Source organism: Bos javanicus, chromosome 10, assembly GCF_032452875.1.
Source record: "Bos javanicus breed banteng chromosome 10, ARS-OSU_banteng_1.0, whole genome shotgun sequence".
Taxonomy (NCBI): Eukaryota; Metazoa; Chordata; class Mammalia; order Artiodactyla; family Bovidae; genus Bos; species Bos javanicus.
In genome coordinates this window covers 10,038,112-10,051,365 of record NC_083877.1, presented here as the reverse complement: position 1 = coordinate 10,051,365, position 13,254 = coordinate 10,038,112, and the positions used below count along the sequence as shown (strand labels likewise).

Below are 13,254 nucleotides of genomic sequence, written 5' to 3'. Positions count from 1 at the left end.
TACAAAAATTAAAAAAAAAAAACCTGTTGTAGAATTCTTTCTGTATTTAGACAAACATTCTAACTATAATGAACTTGGTTTGTTTTGACTTGTGTTATCCTGAATTTATCCTACATAGAATTCAGATGAACCACACTCTTTCTGTGTTTGTTGCTTTGTTTAGCCCCAGTTGTCCCAACTTAAATAACGTGGATTCTAGTGTTCTTTGAATTTTTATCTGGCTTCATAATAAAGCCTGTAGTTGTCCCTCACTATCTGCATTACAGTGGAGGGGAAAGAATTGGACTTTGGTTTTATAATTCTTTTAATCTTGGCCAGTGGAAGCTTTCTTTAGCTTCCTGTATAGTCAGCAATGTAAAGTTGCAATATCCGTACTTAGACTCATACATGTCTAAGTTCTGAGTCAGTAAAGGAGTGAGTTGGAGAGGCTCTCAGGCAGAGGGGGTGTGAGGACTGCCCCGGCTGCTTCACTGAGAGGTGAAGTGAAAGTGAAAATTGCTCAGTTGTGTCTGACTCTGCGACCCCATGGACTATACAATGCATGAAATTCTCCAGACCAGAATACTGGTAGCCTGTCCCTTCTCCAGGGGATCTTCCCAACCCAGGGATCGAACCAGGTCTCCTGCACTGCAGACAGATTCTTTACTAGCTGAGGCACAAAGGAAGCTGAGAGGTGAAGGGGCTTATTACACCCAGTCCTAAATGTTTTGTGTGTAGAAAGAGCTCCATAAATCCCAAATGTTGGTAGTGGAGGACATGCTTGGCATGAAAGAGCACTTCCTTTCTTCTTTGACCAGTAAAGAAATCAAAATGATTGTTTCCTTCCTTTTCTTTCAGAGAATAGTTAGTCTAGAACTATTTTGAGAATTTTGTCTTCCACATTATAAATCTAAGTCGTCAGAGATGTGACTTGAATATCACACATTCTTTTCCCCCTTAAGAGATGGACACATACGTGTCGAAGCCTTACCCCAGCGCCTCACCGGGGCCAGCCATCTCCCTCTGCACCCTCAGTGCTCTTAGCCTCTGACTAGTTTCTCATGTCTGTCTCGTGTCCTTGGCATTCTCGTTGCATAGAGCTGTGTCTCCTTTACTAGCTAAGTGTCTCTGCTGAGGAGTCATGGCTCACCTGTTTGTACGGTTGGTTACTAATAAATATGAAACTCCTGAAGTTTGCATGATTCCTACTTTTCTCAATGCATAAGAGTGGACTCAAGGTCATCCCTATAGCATTGTCACTCTCACTCGCTTGCACTGCATTGGGAAGAGCCCTGAGTGTGCCCAGGGGACTGCACTAGGCATGAGACTGTCATCTGTCATGTGTTGTGGGAAAGGAGGTGGGGGGAGGTTGAAAATCGCAGCATTAGAGAATAAGCTCTTTAATCAGAATGTCTGTATCTGACTAATTTTGTAGCCCACCCAGGGCTCAGTGTGATGCCTCTCACAGCTCAATATGTTTCCTGCGTGAACTGACAATGCAACCCAGTGGGTTAATACATTCCAGGAACCCTTATTCTGAACAAGGGGGAAAAAAGTAGATATTTTGGAGTTGCTTTAGCATCATATTTCCAAAAAGTGTATTTCCTTCTTAGGAAAGGCTTATTTCGGGTAGAAATTGAGCCACACCTTGCCCACTGCCCACCAGTCCCACAATCATCAGGCGCAAGGGTACCTTTCATAACCCACCATCACAATACCTGGCCTCGTGTATTTCTGCCTAGGTAGTTCTGGTACAATTATCAGAAGTTATTACCCTTAAGTCTCACCTATTCTGAAGCAATACATGGCCGATGCTGTCAACTGAGGACTAAGAAATATTTGTCTAGACGTTTGATCCAATCTGTATTTTTATTTAATGTGTAATTGGCGAGAAAATAGCAAAGACAAATTTAAATGCTTGCATCTCTAACCTTGTCACAGTGTCTGAGCATTCATTCATCATCATTATCTTGCATTCCTGCAGCCAGCAGACTTCATAGGAAAGCAGGCACTGAAACAGATTAAAGCCAAGGGGCTGAAACGGAGGCTGGTCTGCCTCACCTTGGCAACGGACGATGTTGATCCGGAGGGAAATGAAAGCATCTGGTATGATGGCAAGGTGAGTGCTGAAGCCCCATAGTGAGGGGCCACCGCAGTTCTGCAGCAGAAGCTCCTTGTCTGTGTTTCTGTTTACAGTTTTTTGCTAGCTATTTATCTGTTGTTGAGATGACACTCTTGGATTCAGAACTGACAGTCAAGAGACAGAGATTACTTAACTGAAAGGAAAATGTGAAATGTTGCCCATTTTGGAAAACATCATGTTCCATATGTTTTAATGAAAGACAATAAACGGCAAGACTTGAATACACTGGTCAGTGAGGAAGGTACGATTTAGAAGGTTAGGAGGTAAAATGACCTATTGACTCGCCACATCCATATCAATGAATACAAGAGTAACGTTTTATAAAGAACTTGGTGTTCTGACTTAGCTTCTCTGGGATCTTTCAGAAGGAGGCAATTCTGACCTCAGCATATTAACAGAAAAAAAATTCATATGAAAATTTTTATGACAAGGGAGGGTAGAACTTTAGAAAGTCAAGTGGAAATCTTTCAGTTCTTCAGGAGGAGTTAGATCACCTTCTTCTCCCTTTGGGATGCTACATTTCATTCTCTCTCTTGGTAAAGCTAGAGTTAGATAACTTATCAACATAACTTCACTTCCTCCCTCTTTTATGACTATTTATAAAACCCACTTTGGCTCAGCATTTTGCTGTGTTTTACCCGATGTTGCCAGACAGTGTAAAGAATCTGCCTGCAACGTAGAAGATGGGGTTTGATCCTGGGGTCAGGAAGATCCCCTGGAGAAGGAAATAGCAACCCACTGCAGTATTCTTGTCTGGGAAATCCCATGGACGGAGGAGCCTGGTGGGCTACAGTCCATGGGGTTGCAATGAGTTGGCCATGTCTTAGTGACTAAACAACAAACAACAACAACAACAAAAAACAACCAGACAGGGGTTATCAGGCAGGGACAATGTGGCAACCAAAGGGCCTTTAAGACTCATCTAATAGCTGTTCTGTATTGAGCAGGGTCTGCTCAGCCAACACTCACAGATTCAGAGATTCTGTGCTAAAGTGTTTTCTCATGCATTGCAGCCTACTTAATATTTGTTTACATTTTCCCATCAGTTCAGTGACAAAAAGCACTGTTGTGGGGAGAGCCAGTGGGATCAAATCTTAGCTTTCAGTTTACTAAAGAAATGGCGTCTGGGCTAAGGGGTCACTTTGACATGGAGCTAACATGTACAGATTTCCTACTTGTGCTGGATATTTTTCATGTCGTTCCATTTACTTTTGTTACTCCCCTCTCAGATACATGTGATGGTTCCTATTTAAAGATGAGGCTTTGGGATTCAGAGAGATTAAACAAGTTGCTTGAGGCCACACACTATGACATGTGGCTGGCAGAGTTGATTTCTGACCCAGGTACAGTTGGACTTAAAATTGCTTATCCTCTCTTCTAAGCCATGTTGAATTCCCTCATTTTCTCCCTTCTCTGTCTCTTATGGCCCCTGTATTCTCCTAAACACTTCATTGTATACCCACAGTTCTTGCACATCTCCGTAACAGATGGATGTCATAGTTGATACTATGAAACCAGTAGATCTTTTCTCAGATCTGAAGCTTTTTCTCAAATGCCTCAGCTTTAACTGTGTTGAGTTTGCTCTTCTGTTTGTACCATACTTACTCTTAACTCACAGTCTCCACTTCCTCTTTCTGTTCCAGATCCCTGGTTCAGTCCTCTTTTCTTAATCTGTTCTTTTTCTGGTTTCAGATTTGCCCATGATCTCGACTTAAAATCCCTCTGCCATCAGCTAACGCATGAGCCTCTCTGTGTCTCGGTGTCCTTATCTGTAAAATGAAGCCACTTAGTGTGATAATGTCTAAAGTTCTTTCTGCCTCTAATTAATTTTTCCCTTGTCACTATATTTCATCCCCCACCTCATCTTTGAATTTGTTCTACATTTTTCACTCTATTCTCATTCAACTTTCTTGGTCTTCTGATATGGTCCATACCCATCCTTCTTCTGGCTGTTTCACTTGGCCATGGAATGAAGGACAGATTATGTTGTAACATTCTGTATGCAACCCCACCACTGACCATGATCCACTGACAGATTTCTAGTCATCTTAAATGTGACCATACCCAAGTTAAAAAAACTGGAATTCTATACCTTAAACTTATACAATGTTATATGTCAATGATAGCACAACAAATCTGGGGAAAAAAAGAAAAACCCTGGAAACCCAAGTTCTATTTTTAAATTTTATTTCCTTTGCCCTCTCTGTGCACTGAATTATCTTTTTATATTTTTCATCTTTCCATTACATGCCATATGTTTATAGAGCTGCCAATCCAATTGCAATTTTAGTTATTAATAATATTTCTGAGGGACTCCCCTGGTGGTGGAAATCTCGGGCAAATCTGAAACTAGGGACTTTTCTGGTGGTTAAGACATTGCCTCCCAAGGCAAGGGTTGTGGGTTCGATCCCTGGTCGGAGAGCTAAGATCCCACGTGCTACATGGCCAAAAAAGCAAGACATAAAACAGAAGCAATATTGTGGCAAATTCAAAAAAGCCTTTGCAAAAATATTTTTTAAATACTTCTCTTAAATTTCCTGGTATCAGCGTGTCTGCTCTTTGATGCTTAAATCATTTTATCATGGGGATGACCCTCTTTGACCTACTTTATACTCTAGAATGATATGAAATCTTTTTTTTTATTTTTATTTCCTGACTTTATCTGGACTTATACTACCTTTGGTATTTGATATTATATTCTTGCAGGTAGATATTTGCAATGCTAACAATAGGATTAATTTCTAGCATTGCAAATATAATTAATTTGTTTGTTCAACAAATCTGAATGTCTACTAAGTGATAGCAATATTCTAGGTACTAAGGATGCAGCAGTGAACAAAACAAATCAGACAATCACTGCCCCCATGGAGCTTATATTCTAGGGAGGGGAGAGACAAACAATGAACATTAAATAAAATAAATAGCATGTCAGAGGGTGATGAGTACTTTGGGGAAATGTTAAGTCTCGTTGGGAGATGGCAGTGCTGGAGGAACGGATTATGATTTTAAGTAAGGTTTCATTTTTAAAAATCAAGGCATAAGAGTATGCATGCTGCTGCTGCTGCAGCTAGGTCTTTTCAGTCACGTCTGACTCTGTGTGACCCCATAGACGGCAGCCCACCAGGCTCCTCTGTCCCTGGGATTCTCCAGGCAAGAACACTGGAGTGGGTTGCCATTTCCTTCTCCAAGAGTATGCATGAAAAAGGTTTTAATTAGTTAAAAAAAAAAAAAAAAAACAGCTTTGCTGGGAAGTAAGTTTTGAAGAAAAACTTTTTGATAAGGAAGTTGGGAGAGTTTAGAAAGTTTTCTTTTTCATTATTAATAAACCAAAACACACAGGGATAGCCAAATAAATATATCATCCAATTTAAATCATGTTCACTCTTTCAAAGACTATTTACCATGTTCTCTTCTCTATGTCTGTTACAGGCATCTTTAAGTCTAATAATTAAGAAAAGAATGAGACAAGGCTAAAAATAAATGAAGCTTGAGTTCACAAAGAATATGAGACTCTGTTAGGCAGAGGGTGAAGACAAGTTGTTCTCATGATTCACTGAGCAAAATGAAGCAATGAATTTAATTGAATTTGGAAAATGTTAAAGTAGAATGATATAAAATTTAAGCTAGGGAAAACCTTTCCCTGGAGACATAGTAATAAGATCAAAGGAAAGACCAGAGTTCTAAAATACTCTGAGCTACCAATTCCTGGATTAGACAGAAATTAAGGGAGAAATAAAAGTAATCAAACAGAAGGTGACACATTCAATAAATATTTTAAGAATAGCATTCACAAAATAAACATGCTATTTAAGTTACCAAGCAAAAATAACTGCCAGATGAATTACTGCTGGATTTTAAGAGATCAGGAGACCTGAGGAAATAGGGCACGCAATCTCTGAAGGGGGATTGTGGGTTTTTGATCCAGTGAGTTAGGGAATTTGACCAAGAGATTTGCTTAGGATTCTTCCTGTTTTCTTAAGATGCCCAAGAAAATCAGGTTAACTTTTCCAGAGTTCCAAATGCAGATCTCTGTTTGAGAGATTTGGAAGTGAAACCAAGTTATCAGTATCTTTCAAAAAGCAATGGTTAGAACTCCCAACTACCTTGACCCAAATCCCAGCTTTATATCATGGAACTCTGAGCTAGAGTAGAAAAACTATTTTGAAACATGTGTGTTATTTCAGAAATACCTTAGCAGCTAATAATCTACCAGAGAGAAGCTTTTACTAATGAATGCATTCACTTTATAAATCACCATAATAAGTTCAGAAATTATATGGAGAGCTTCTGATTTGGGGTTTCAGTGAGATAATTAAAAACTGGGGCTGCAGAGATAGGAGCCTGTATTTACTGTCATGAATCTGTAAGCATCTAAAAGACTAGAAATGCTGTGACATGACTGTTGCCTGTTGTAGGCCCTTTGCTGAGGCAGCTAAAACATCACCAGGCTGCTTCCTGCTCATGGATGTTTCCAAGCACCAGCTATACACAACCACTGTGCTAGGCAGTGAGGCTGTAAGGATTAGTGCGACATCGTGTAGGCAGGAGAAGCCGTTTTGAGTTGGGCTATATATCATATTTTGCTTTTGTTGTCTTAGTTGTAAGATATGTGGCATTTAAATCTGTATTGTAATTTTTTGGCATTTGACTCTTTTTCTTGCATCTAGAGCTAAAGAAGATAAAGTTAACATTGATTTAAGTGCCTAGCAGTTATCAGGAATTGTTAAATGCTCTCTCTATAGTCATATGGGCTTCCCTGGTGGCTCAGCTGATAAAGAATCCACCTGCAATGCGGGAGACCTGGGTTCGATCCCTGGGTTGGGAAGATCCCCTGAAGAAGGGCATGGCGACCCATGCTGGTATTCATGCCTGGAGGCTCCCCATGGACAGAGGAGGCTGGTGGGCTACAGTCCATGGGGTCTCAAAGAGTCGGACATGACTGAGCGACTAAACACAACAACAACAATATTTATATAGAAGATTCACTTTACACTGACTGTTGATATACTAACAGTTTATTTCAGCACTCTTCTGACAGGTCATTTTCTAAATGCTAACAGGAACAGTTGGCTAAGTTTGCTTTAGGATTTTTAGGTTTTTCTCCTTTATATCTATTATTGCCATGCTAGTTTGATGGAAGAGAATTTTTTAAAGTTTAAAATGGAAATATGTCATTCTTCCTATCAAATCACTTGGCATGAAACTGAGCAAAATAAATAGATATATATTCTGAGAAATGATTTTAAACTTTCTTTAATCTTCTCAAAAAAGTGAAGTTTTTCTCCTGGTATTATCCTCACAGACGGCATATCATAAAACTGTAAGTTGAACATATCTTTTGAGAGTTTTCATCTAAAGAGGAAGCACACAGTTCAGTTCAGTCACTCAGTCGTGTCTGACTCTTTGCAACCCCATGAACCGCAGCATGCCAGGCCTCCCTGTCCATCACCAACTCCGGGAGTCCACCCAAACCCAAGTCCACCGAGTCGGTGATGCCGTCCACCCATCTCATCCTAGCTGTGACCAAGATGCCGAGGACGGTGGGGTCTTGTTTTTCAGGTGGTTGGCAACACGACCTCCGGGAGCTATAGTTACCGCATCCAGAAGAGTCTGGTTTTCGCGTATGTCCCTGTAGAGCTCAGTAAAGTGGGACAACAAGTTGAAGTTGAACTATTGGGCAAAAATTACCCTGCAGTTGTCATACAAGAACCCTTGGTGTTAACAGAACCAACCAGAAGCCGGCTTCAAAAAAAAGGTGGAAAGGACAAAATTTGAAAAGACTTTGAAGAGGCAAATGTATTATGGTTTCAATATGCTTGTACTCAGAATTATAACTGATTGGCTGGGGAATAGGGAAACCAAAGATTTATTTCAAAATCATCAAAATCTAAATTAAGAATTCTAAAACCTTTCTCTTGTTTTCTAAGGAAGGTAGAATAATGGATGAATGATTTACATTGTTTCAAATGAAGATACTTGGAATCAATGTTTTTGTTATCCTATATTGTTGTTTATGAAACTCCATTAGCAAAACATTTAAGCGATTGCTAACACACAACCGAAGTAGAAAACATTGTATAATTTTAGAAACATTTGCATATGGTTCTTGTTAGCTGAAAACAAATTATGTTTTACATAAAAACAAATGCAGTATTGATGGATTTACTTCTTTGAGAAATACTCATTGAATAAGGTATCGTTTTAATTTTTCATAACATGTCTAGGAAGAAAACACTAAAATGTAACACTGGTATGTGTAACATTTTTATTCAGCTCCTTGAGATATTTACTTTCTTAATGACCTCCCTGAAGGCAGTTTTATGGGACATCATTATTGTCCTTTCAAAGGTTGTTTTAAACGAGAAATTGCAAAAAAGAAGAGAGTCTTCCAAAGGAAGTGGTACTTGTAAACCTTCTGAGATGAAGCTGAAAAATAAATAGATTGTGCCAGGACAAACACAGCCTGAATACTGAACACCTCTCTTTGGGCAAGAATTACTGCAGGTTGACATCACATTGTGCTGTTCTGGACACCATTTCACAAACAGTTGACAAAGCAGGTCAAATAAGAGCTGAGGAGCGGACAGGATTGCCCTTACCACTGTGTATAGCAAGAAAAAAACAAGCCATTTAAAATAACTCTTTGATACGCCTCTTGAAATTATTTGCATTTAGTTGAATAAATCAAAATGTTCAAAAAAATGTAGTTTGTCATTTATCATTTGTCCTGTACACACATTTGCTGCCTAGGATGTTCAATAAATGTGTATTAAAGACAGCTGAATGTGAAGCATGATAAGATTCTGTAGTTAGATTTTAAAATAATTTCTTAACTTGTAAGTTTTGAAAATGTGCCAAATTTACATGTAAATTTTTATAAAAGTAGTCATGTATTGGAACTCTTCAACATGCTATTCATTTACCTTTGGTATCTCCTCTTACATAAGAAATGAAGAAAATCCCTTTGAAAACACACATTTTCTAATTATCAAGAGTATTATCCAGATCCTTTCTCTCAGCTCTGATATAGGTATAGGTATTTTTCATTCTTTGCCTTTCTGTAGTCTAATTGCTAATTGTGTTAAAACTAATGAAACCTTTGAAAAAATTTAACACTATGTCAGTAGTACAATTTAATAGTTACCTAAGTTGTAACTTTTCAGTGATGAATTACTGGGAAATTATTGACATAAAATATTATGATATCAGACTCTAATCAAAGGAACAGTACCAGGAAGGAGAAGGCAATTGACTATGCAAAAACAAAATCCAAAAACAATGGTCATTTTTTTAAAAAATAAAATTCAAATTTCAAAGAATGCTGGAGAAACAACAAAAGATTCTGATCTTACATTGCTAGATGAGATCAGTAAAGCAGTATTTGAATGTCTTCATCTTTTTCACCAAAAATTGGGCACTTGCTCTAAATCAATAGACTGAACAATGTCATCTGCATATCTGAGGTTATTGATATTTCTCCCGGCAATCTTGATTCCAGCTTGTGCTTCTTCCAGCTCAGCGTTTCTCATGATGTACTCTGCGTATAAGTTAAATAAGCAGGGTGACAATATAACAGCCTTGACGTACTCCTTTTCCTATTTGGAACCAGTCTGTCATTCTATGTTCAGTTCTAACTGTTGCTTCCTGACCTGCATACAAATTTCTCAAGAGGCAGGTCAGATGGTCTGGTATTCCCATCTCTTTCAGAATTTCCCACAGTCTATTGTGATCCACACAGTCAAAGGCTTTGGCACAGTCAATAAAGCAGAAATAGATGTTTTTCTGGAACTCTCTTGCTTTTTTGATGATCCAGCGGGTGTTGGCAATTTGGTCTCTAGTTCCTCTGCCTTTTCTAAAACCAGCTTGAACATCTGGAAGTTCACGGTTCATGGATTGCTGAAGCCTGGCTTGGAGAATTTTGAGCATTACTTTACTAGCGTGTGAGATGAGTACAATTGCACAGTAGTTTGAGCATTCTTTGGCATTGCCTTTCTTTGGGATTGGAATGAAAACTGACCTTTTCCAGTCCTGTGGCCACTGTTGAGTTTTCCAAATTTGCTGGCATATTGAGTACAGCACTCTCACAGCATCATCTTTCAGGATTTGAAAGAGCTCAACTGGAATTCCATCACCTCACTAGCTTTGTTCATAGTGATGCTTTCTAAGGCCCACTTGACTTCACATTCCAGGATGTCTGGCTCTAGTTGTGTGATCACACCATCGTGATTATCTGGGTCGTGAAGATCTTTTTTGTCCAGTTCTTCTGTGTATTCTTGCTACCTCTTCTTACTATCTTCTTCTTCTATTAGGTCCATACCATTTCTGTCCTTTATTGAGCCCATCTTTGCATGAAATGTTCCCTTGATATCTCTAATTTTCTTGAAGACATCTCTAGTCTTTCCCATTCTGTTGTTTTCCTCTTTTTCTTTGCATTGATCACTGAGGAAGGCTTTCTTATCTTTTCTTGCTCTTCTTTGGAACTCTGCATTCAGATGTTTATATCTTTCCTTTTTTCCTTTGCTTTGTGCTTCTCTTCTTTTCACAGCTATTTGTAAGGCCTCCCCAGACAGCCATTTTGCTTTTTTGCATTTCTTTTCCATGGGGATGGTCTTGATTCCTGTCTCCTGTACAATGTCACGAACCTCAGTCCATAGTTCATCAGGCACTCTATCAGATCTAGTCCCTTAAATCTATTTCAATCAATTTCTATTTAAATCTAGTCCCTTACATCTAACCCTTATGGCAGAAAGTGAAGAGGAACTAAAAAGCCTCTTGATGAAGGTGAAAGAGGAGATTGAAAAAGTTGGCTTAAAACTCAACATTCAGAAAACGAAGATCATGGCATCTGGTCCCATCACTTCATGGGAAATAGATGGGGAAACAGTGGAAACAGTGTCAGACATTTTTAGGCTCCAAAATCACCGCAGATGGTGATTGCAGCCATGAAATTAAAAGACGCTTACTCCTTGGAAGGAAAGTTATGACCAACCTAGACAGCATATTGAAAAGCAGAGACATTACTTTGCCAACAAAGGTCCATCTAGTCAAGGCCATGGTTTTTCCAGTGGTCATGTGTGGATATGAGAGTTGAACTGTGAAGAAATCTGAGCACTGAAGAATTGATGCTTTTGAACTGTGGTGTTGGTGAAGACTCTTGAGAGTCCCCTAGACTGCAAGGAGATCCAACCAGTCCATTCTGAAGGAGATCAGCCCTGGGATTTCTTTGGAAGGAATGATGCTAAAGGTGAAACTCCAGTACTTTGGTCACCTCATGCGAAGAGTTGACTCATTGGAAAAGACTCTGATGCTGGGAGGGATAGGGGGCAGGAGGAGAAGGGGACGACAGAGGATGAGATGGCTGGATGGCATCACTGATTCGATGGACGTGAGTCTGAGTGAACTCCGGGAGTTGGTCACGGACAGGGAGGCCTGGCGTGCTGCGATTCATGGGGTCGCAAAGAGTCGGACAGGACTGAGCAACCGAACTGAACAATGTCAAAGTTTGTTGTCAGCCATTTTCTCTAATTTTTAGCCAATGAAGAAAAACTTCAGAAATGTTTACTGTATGTAATACAAATGTATGATGAATTTTCTGATGAAGATATTTTAGTGGAAACTTTTAAACACAGACATGTTTGAAAGCCACTATAAATGTCCCCAAAGCACTAAAGACAGTAATGCAATTCCTGGAGTTTGTTGTGAAAGATTTTTACGAATTTCTGTCAAACTGGTACATCTGTTGCTCATGTAAAATAAAGGCTTAAAAAAAATTCTTCAATCAACTTTGCAAAAATAACTGGACAAATCTGGGTATACTGCCTGGTAAACATTAATATGTGAAGAAGAAAAAAATTCAGTGAAATCACTACAAAGCTTAAAAAGGAAAAGGTTTATTATTCACAAGTAGCAGACCAATTTGTGAGTATAAATATTCTCCTTTTTCAAAACTAATATAGTTTAAAAATATTAATTTCTTTTTTATACTATAACATTTATTTCTATTTTTCTCATTACTGGCCTGACTATATATTCAAAGTTTAATAGAATTTTTTATCCTGTGTATTTTTTTCCTGGTAGTTATTATTCATTTCATTATTATTATTAAAAATAGCTGTATGGGACTTCCCTGGTGGCACAGACAGTAAAGTGTCTGCCTACAGTGCAGGAGACCCGGGTTCAATCCCTGGGTCAAGAAGATCTCCTGGAGAAGTAAATGGCACCCCACTCCAGTGCTCTTGCCTGGAAAATCCCATGGACGGAGGAGCCTGGTAGGCTACAGTCCATGGGGTCGCAAAGAGTTGGACACGACTGAGTGACTTCACTTTCACTATTCATTTCATTATTATTACTAAAAATAATTGTATAATGTAAAAGAGGGAGAGAATCACTAAAAAGTGGTCATCCAGGCTGGCTTCTTCTCTCGTGTCTGGCACCTAGCTAAGGCTGATGGCAACACCTTGGGGTGGCAGGGCACTTGTTTCCATGTGGCCTCACTATGTGATTGTCTTGCCAGGAAGTTCAAAGGAGGGAACTTAACTTGGAAAACAAGTGAGCGATGCCAGCTGCCAAGCTGACACCATGACTCATACAGGTTGGAGCTGCTAATGGGAGCTGGAACCATAGAAAAGATACATCCATGTCGGTAACATCCTGTTTCTTGACCAGAGAGGTGGTTAACTTGAGTCTGTCCACTTTGTGAGAATTCATTGACCTATGTACACTTTTGTGCACTGTCTTAAGCACACAAAAAATGCGATGTCAAAATCTTTTTATACGAATGGTACTATTTTCCACTCTCTACTCTCATCTAGTTGGTTTTGAGGAGGTGATAAGCAACAAGCAGCATAAGGAGGTCAAAGGCGTTTCAATTTGAATTCAGTTTCAGACACTGGGAGAATTTTCAGAGATAAATGAATTATCTCTTCTTTTAAAAAAGCTGATCCTCTTCTTCTCAATGCACATACTCACACTAACACACAAAACAAAATCAACAATAAATGGAAGATACTTCTTAGAGAGAATTACCTTCCTACAAGCTGGTAAGCTTGATGATTCTTAATGCCTTGACAGTAGTTAGCACTGATAGTGGTTAATGCATATAACTGATGCATGTAACTACTGGCAACTTAAAC

At 39.1% G+C, this 13,254-nt stretch overlaps 1 protein-coding gene across 2 annotated transcripts in view; it reads left to right on the top strand.

The window, feature by feature from the left end:
* The window catches only part of DMGDH (dimethylglycine dehydrogenase), a 79,286-nt gene extending 66,392 nt beyond the window's left edge, over positions 1–12,894 (top strand). Inside the window, exons 15-16 of one of the 2 annotated variants that reach the window (XM_061430035.1) lie at positions 1,964–2,098; positions 7,682–12,894. In XM_061430035.1, coding sequence (XP_061286019.1) covers positions 1,964–2,098; positions 7,682–7,897 — 351 coding nt within the window. In that variant the 3' untranslated portion in view covers positions 7,898–12,894. Of the gene's footprint in view, positions 1–1,920; positions 2,099–7,681 lie in introns of those variants that run through there. The other variant, XM_061430036.1, reaches the window with a different exon arrangement.
* The last annotated feature ends 360 nt before the right edge of the window (positions 12,895–13,254 follow it).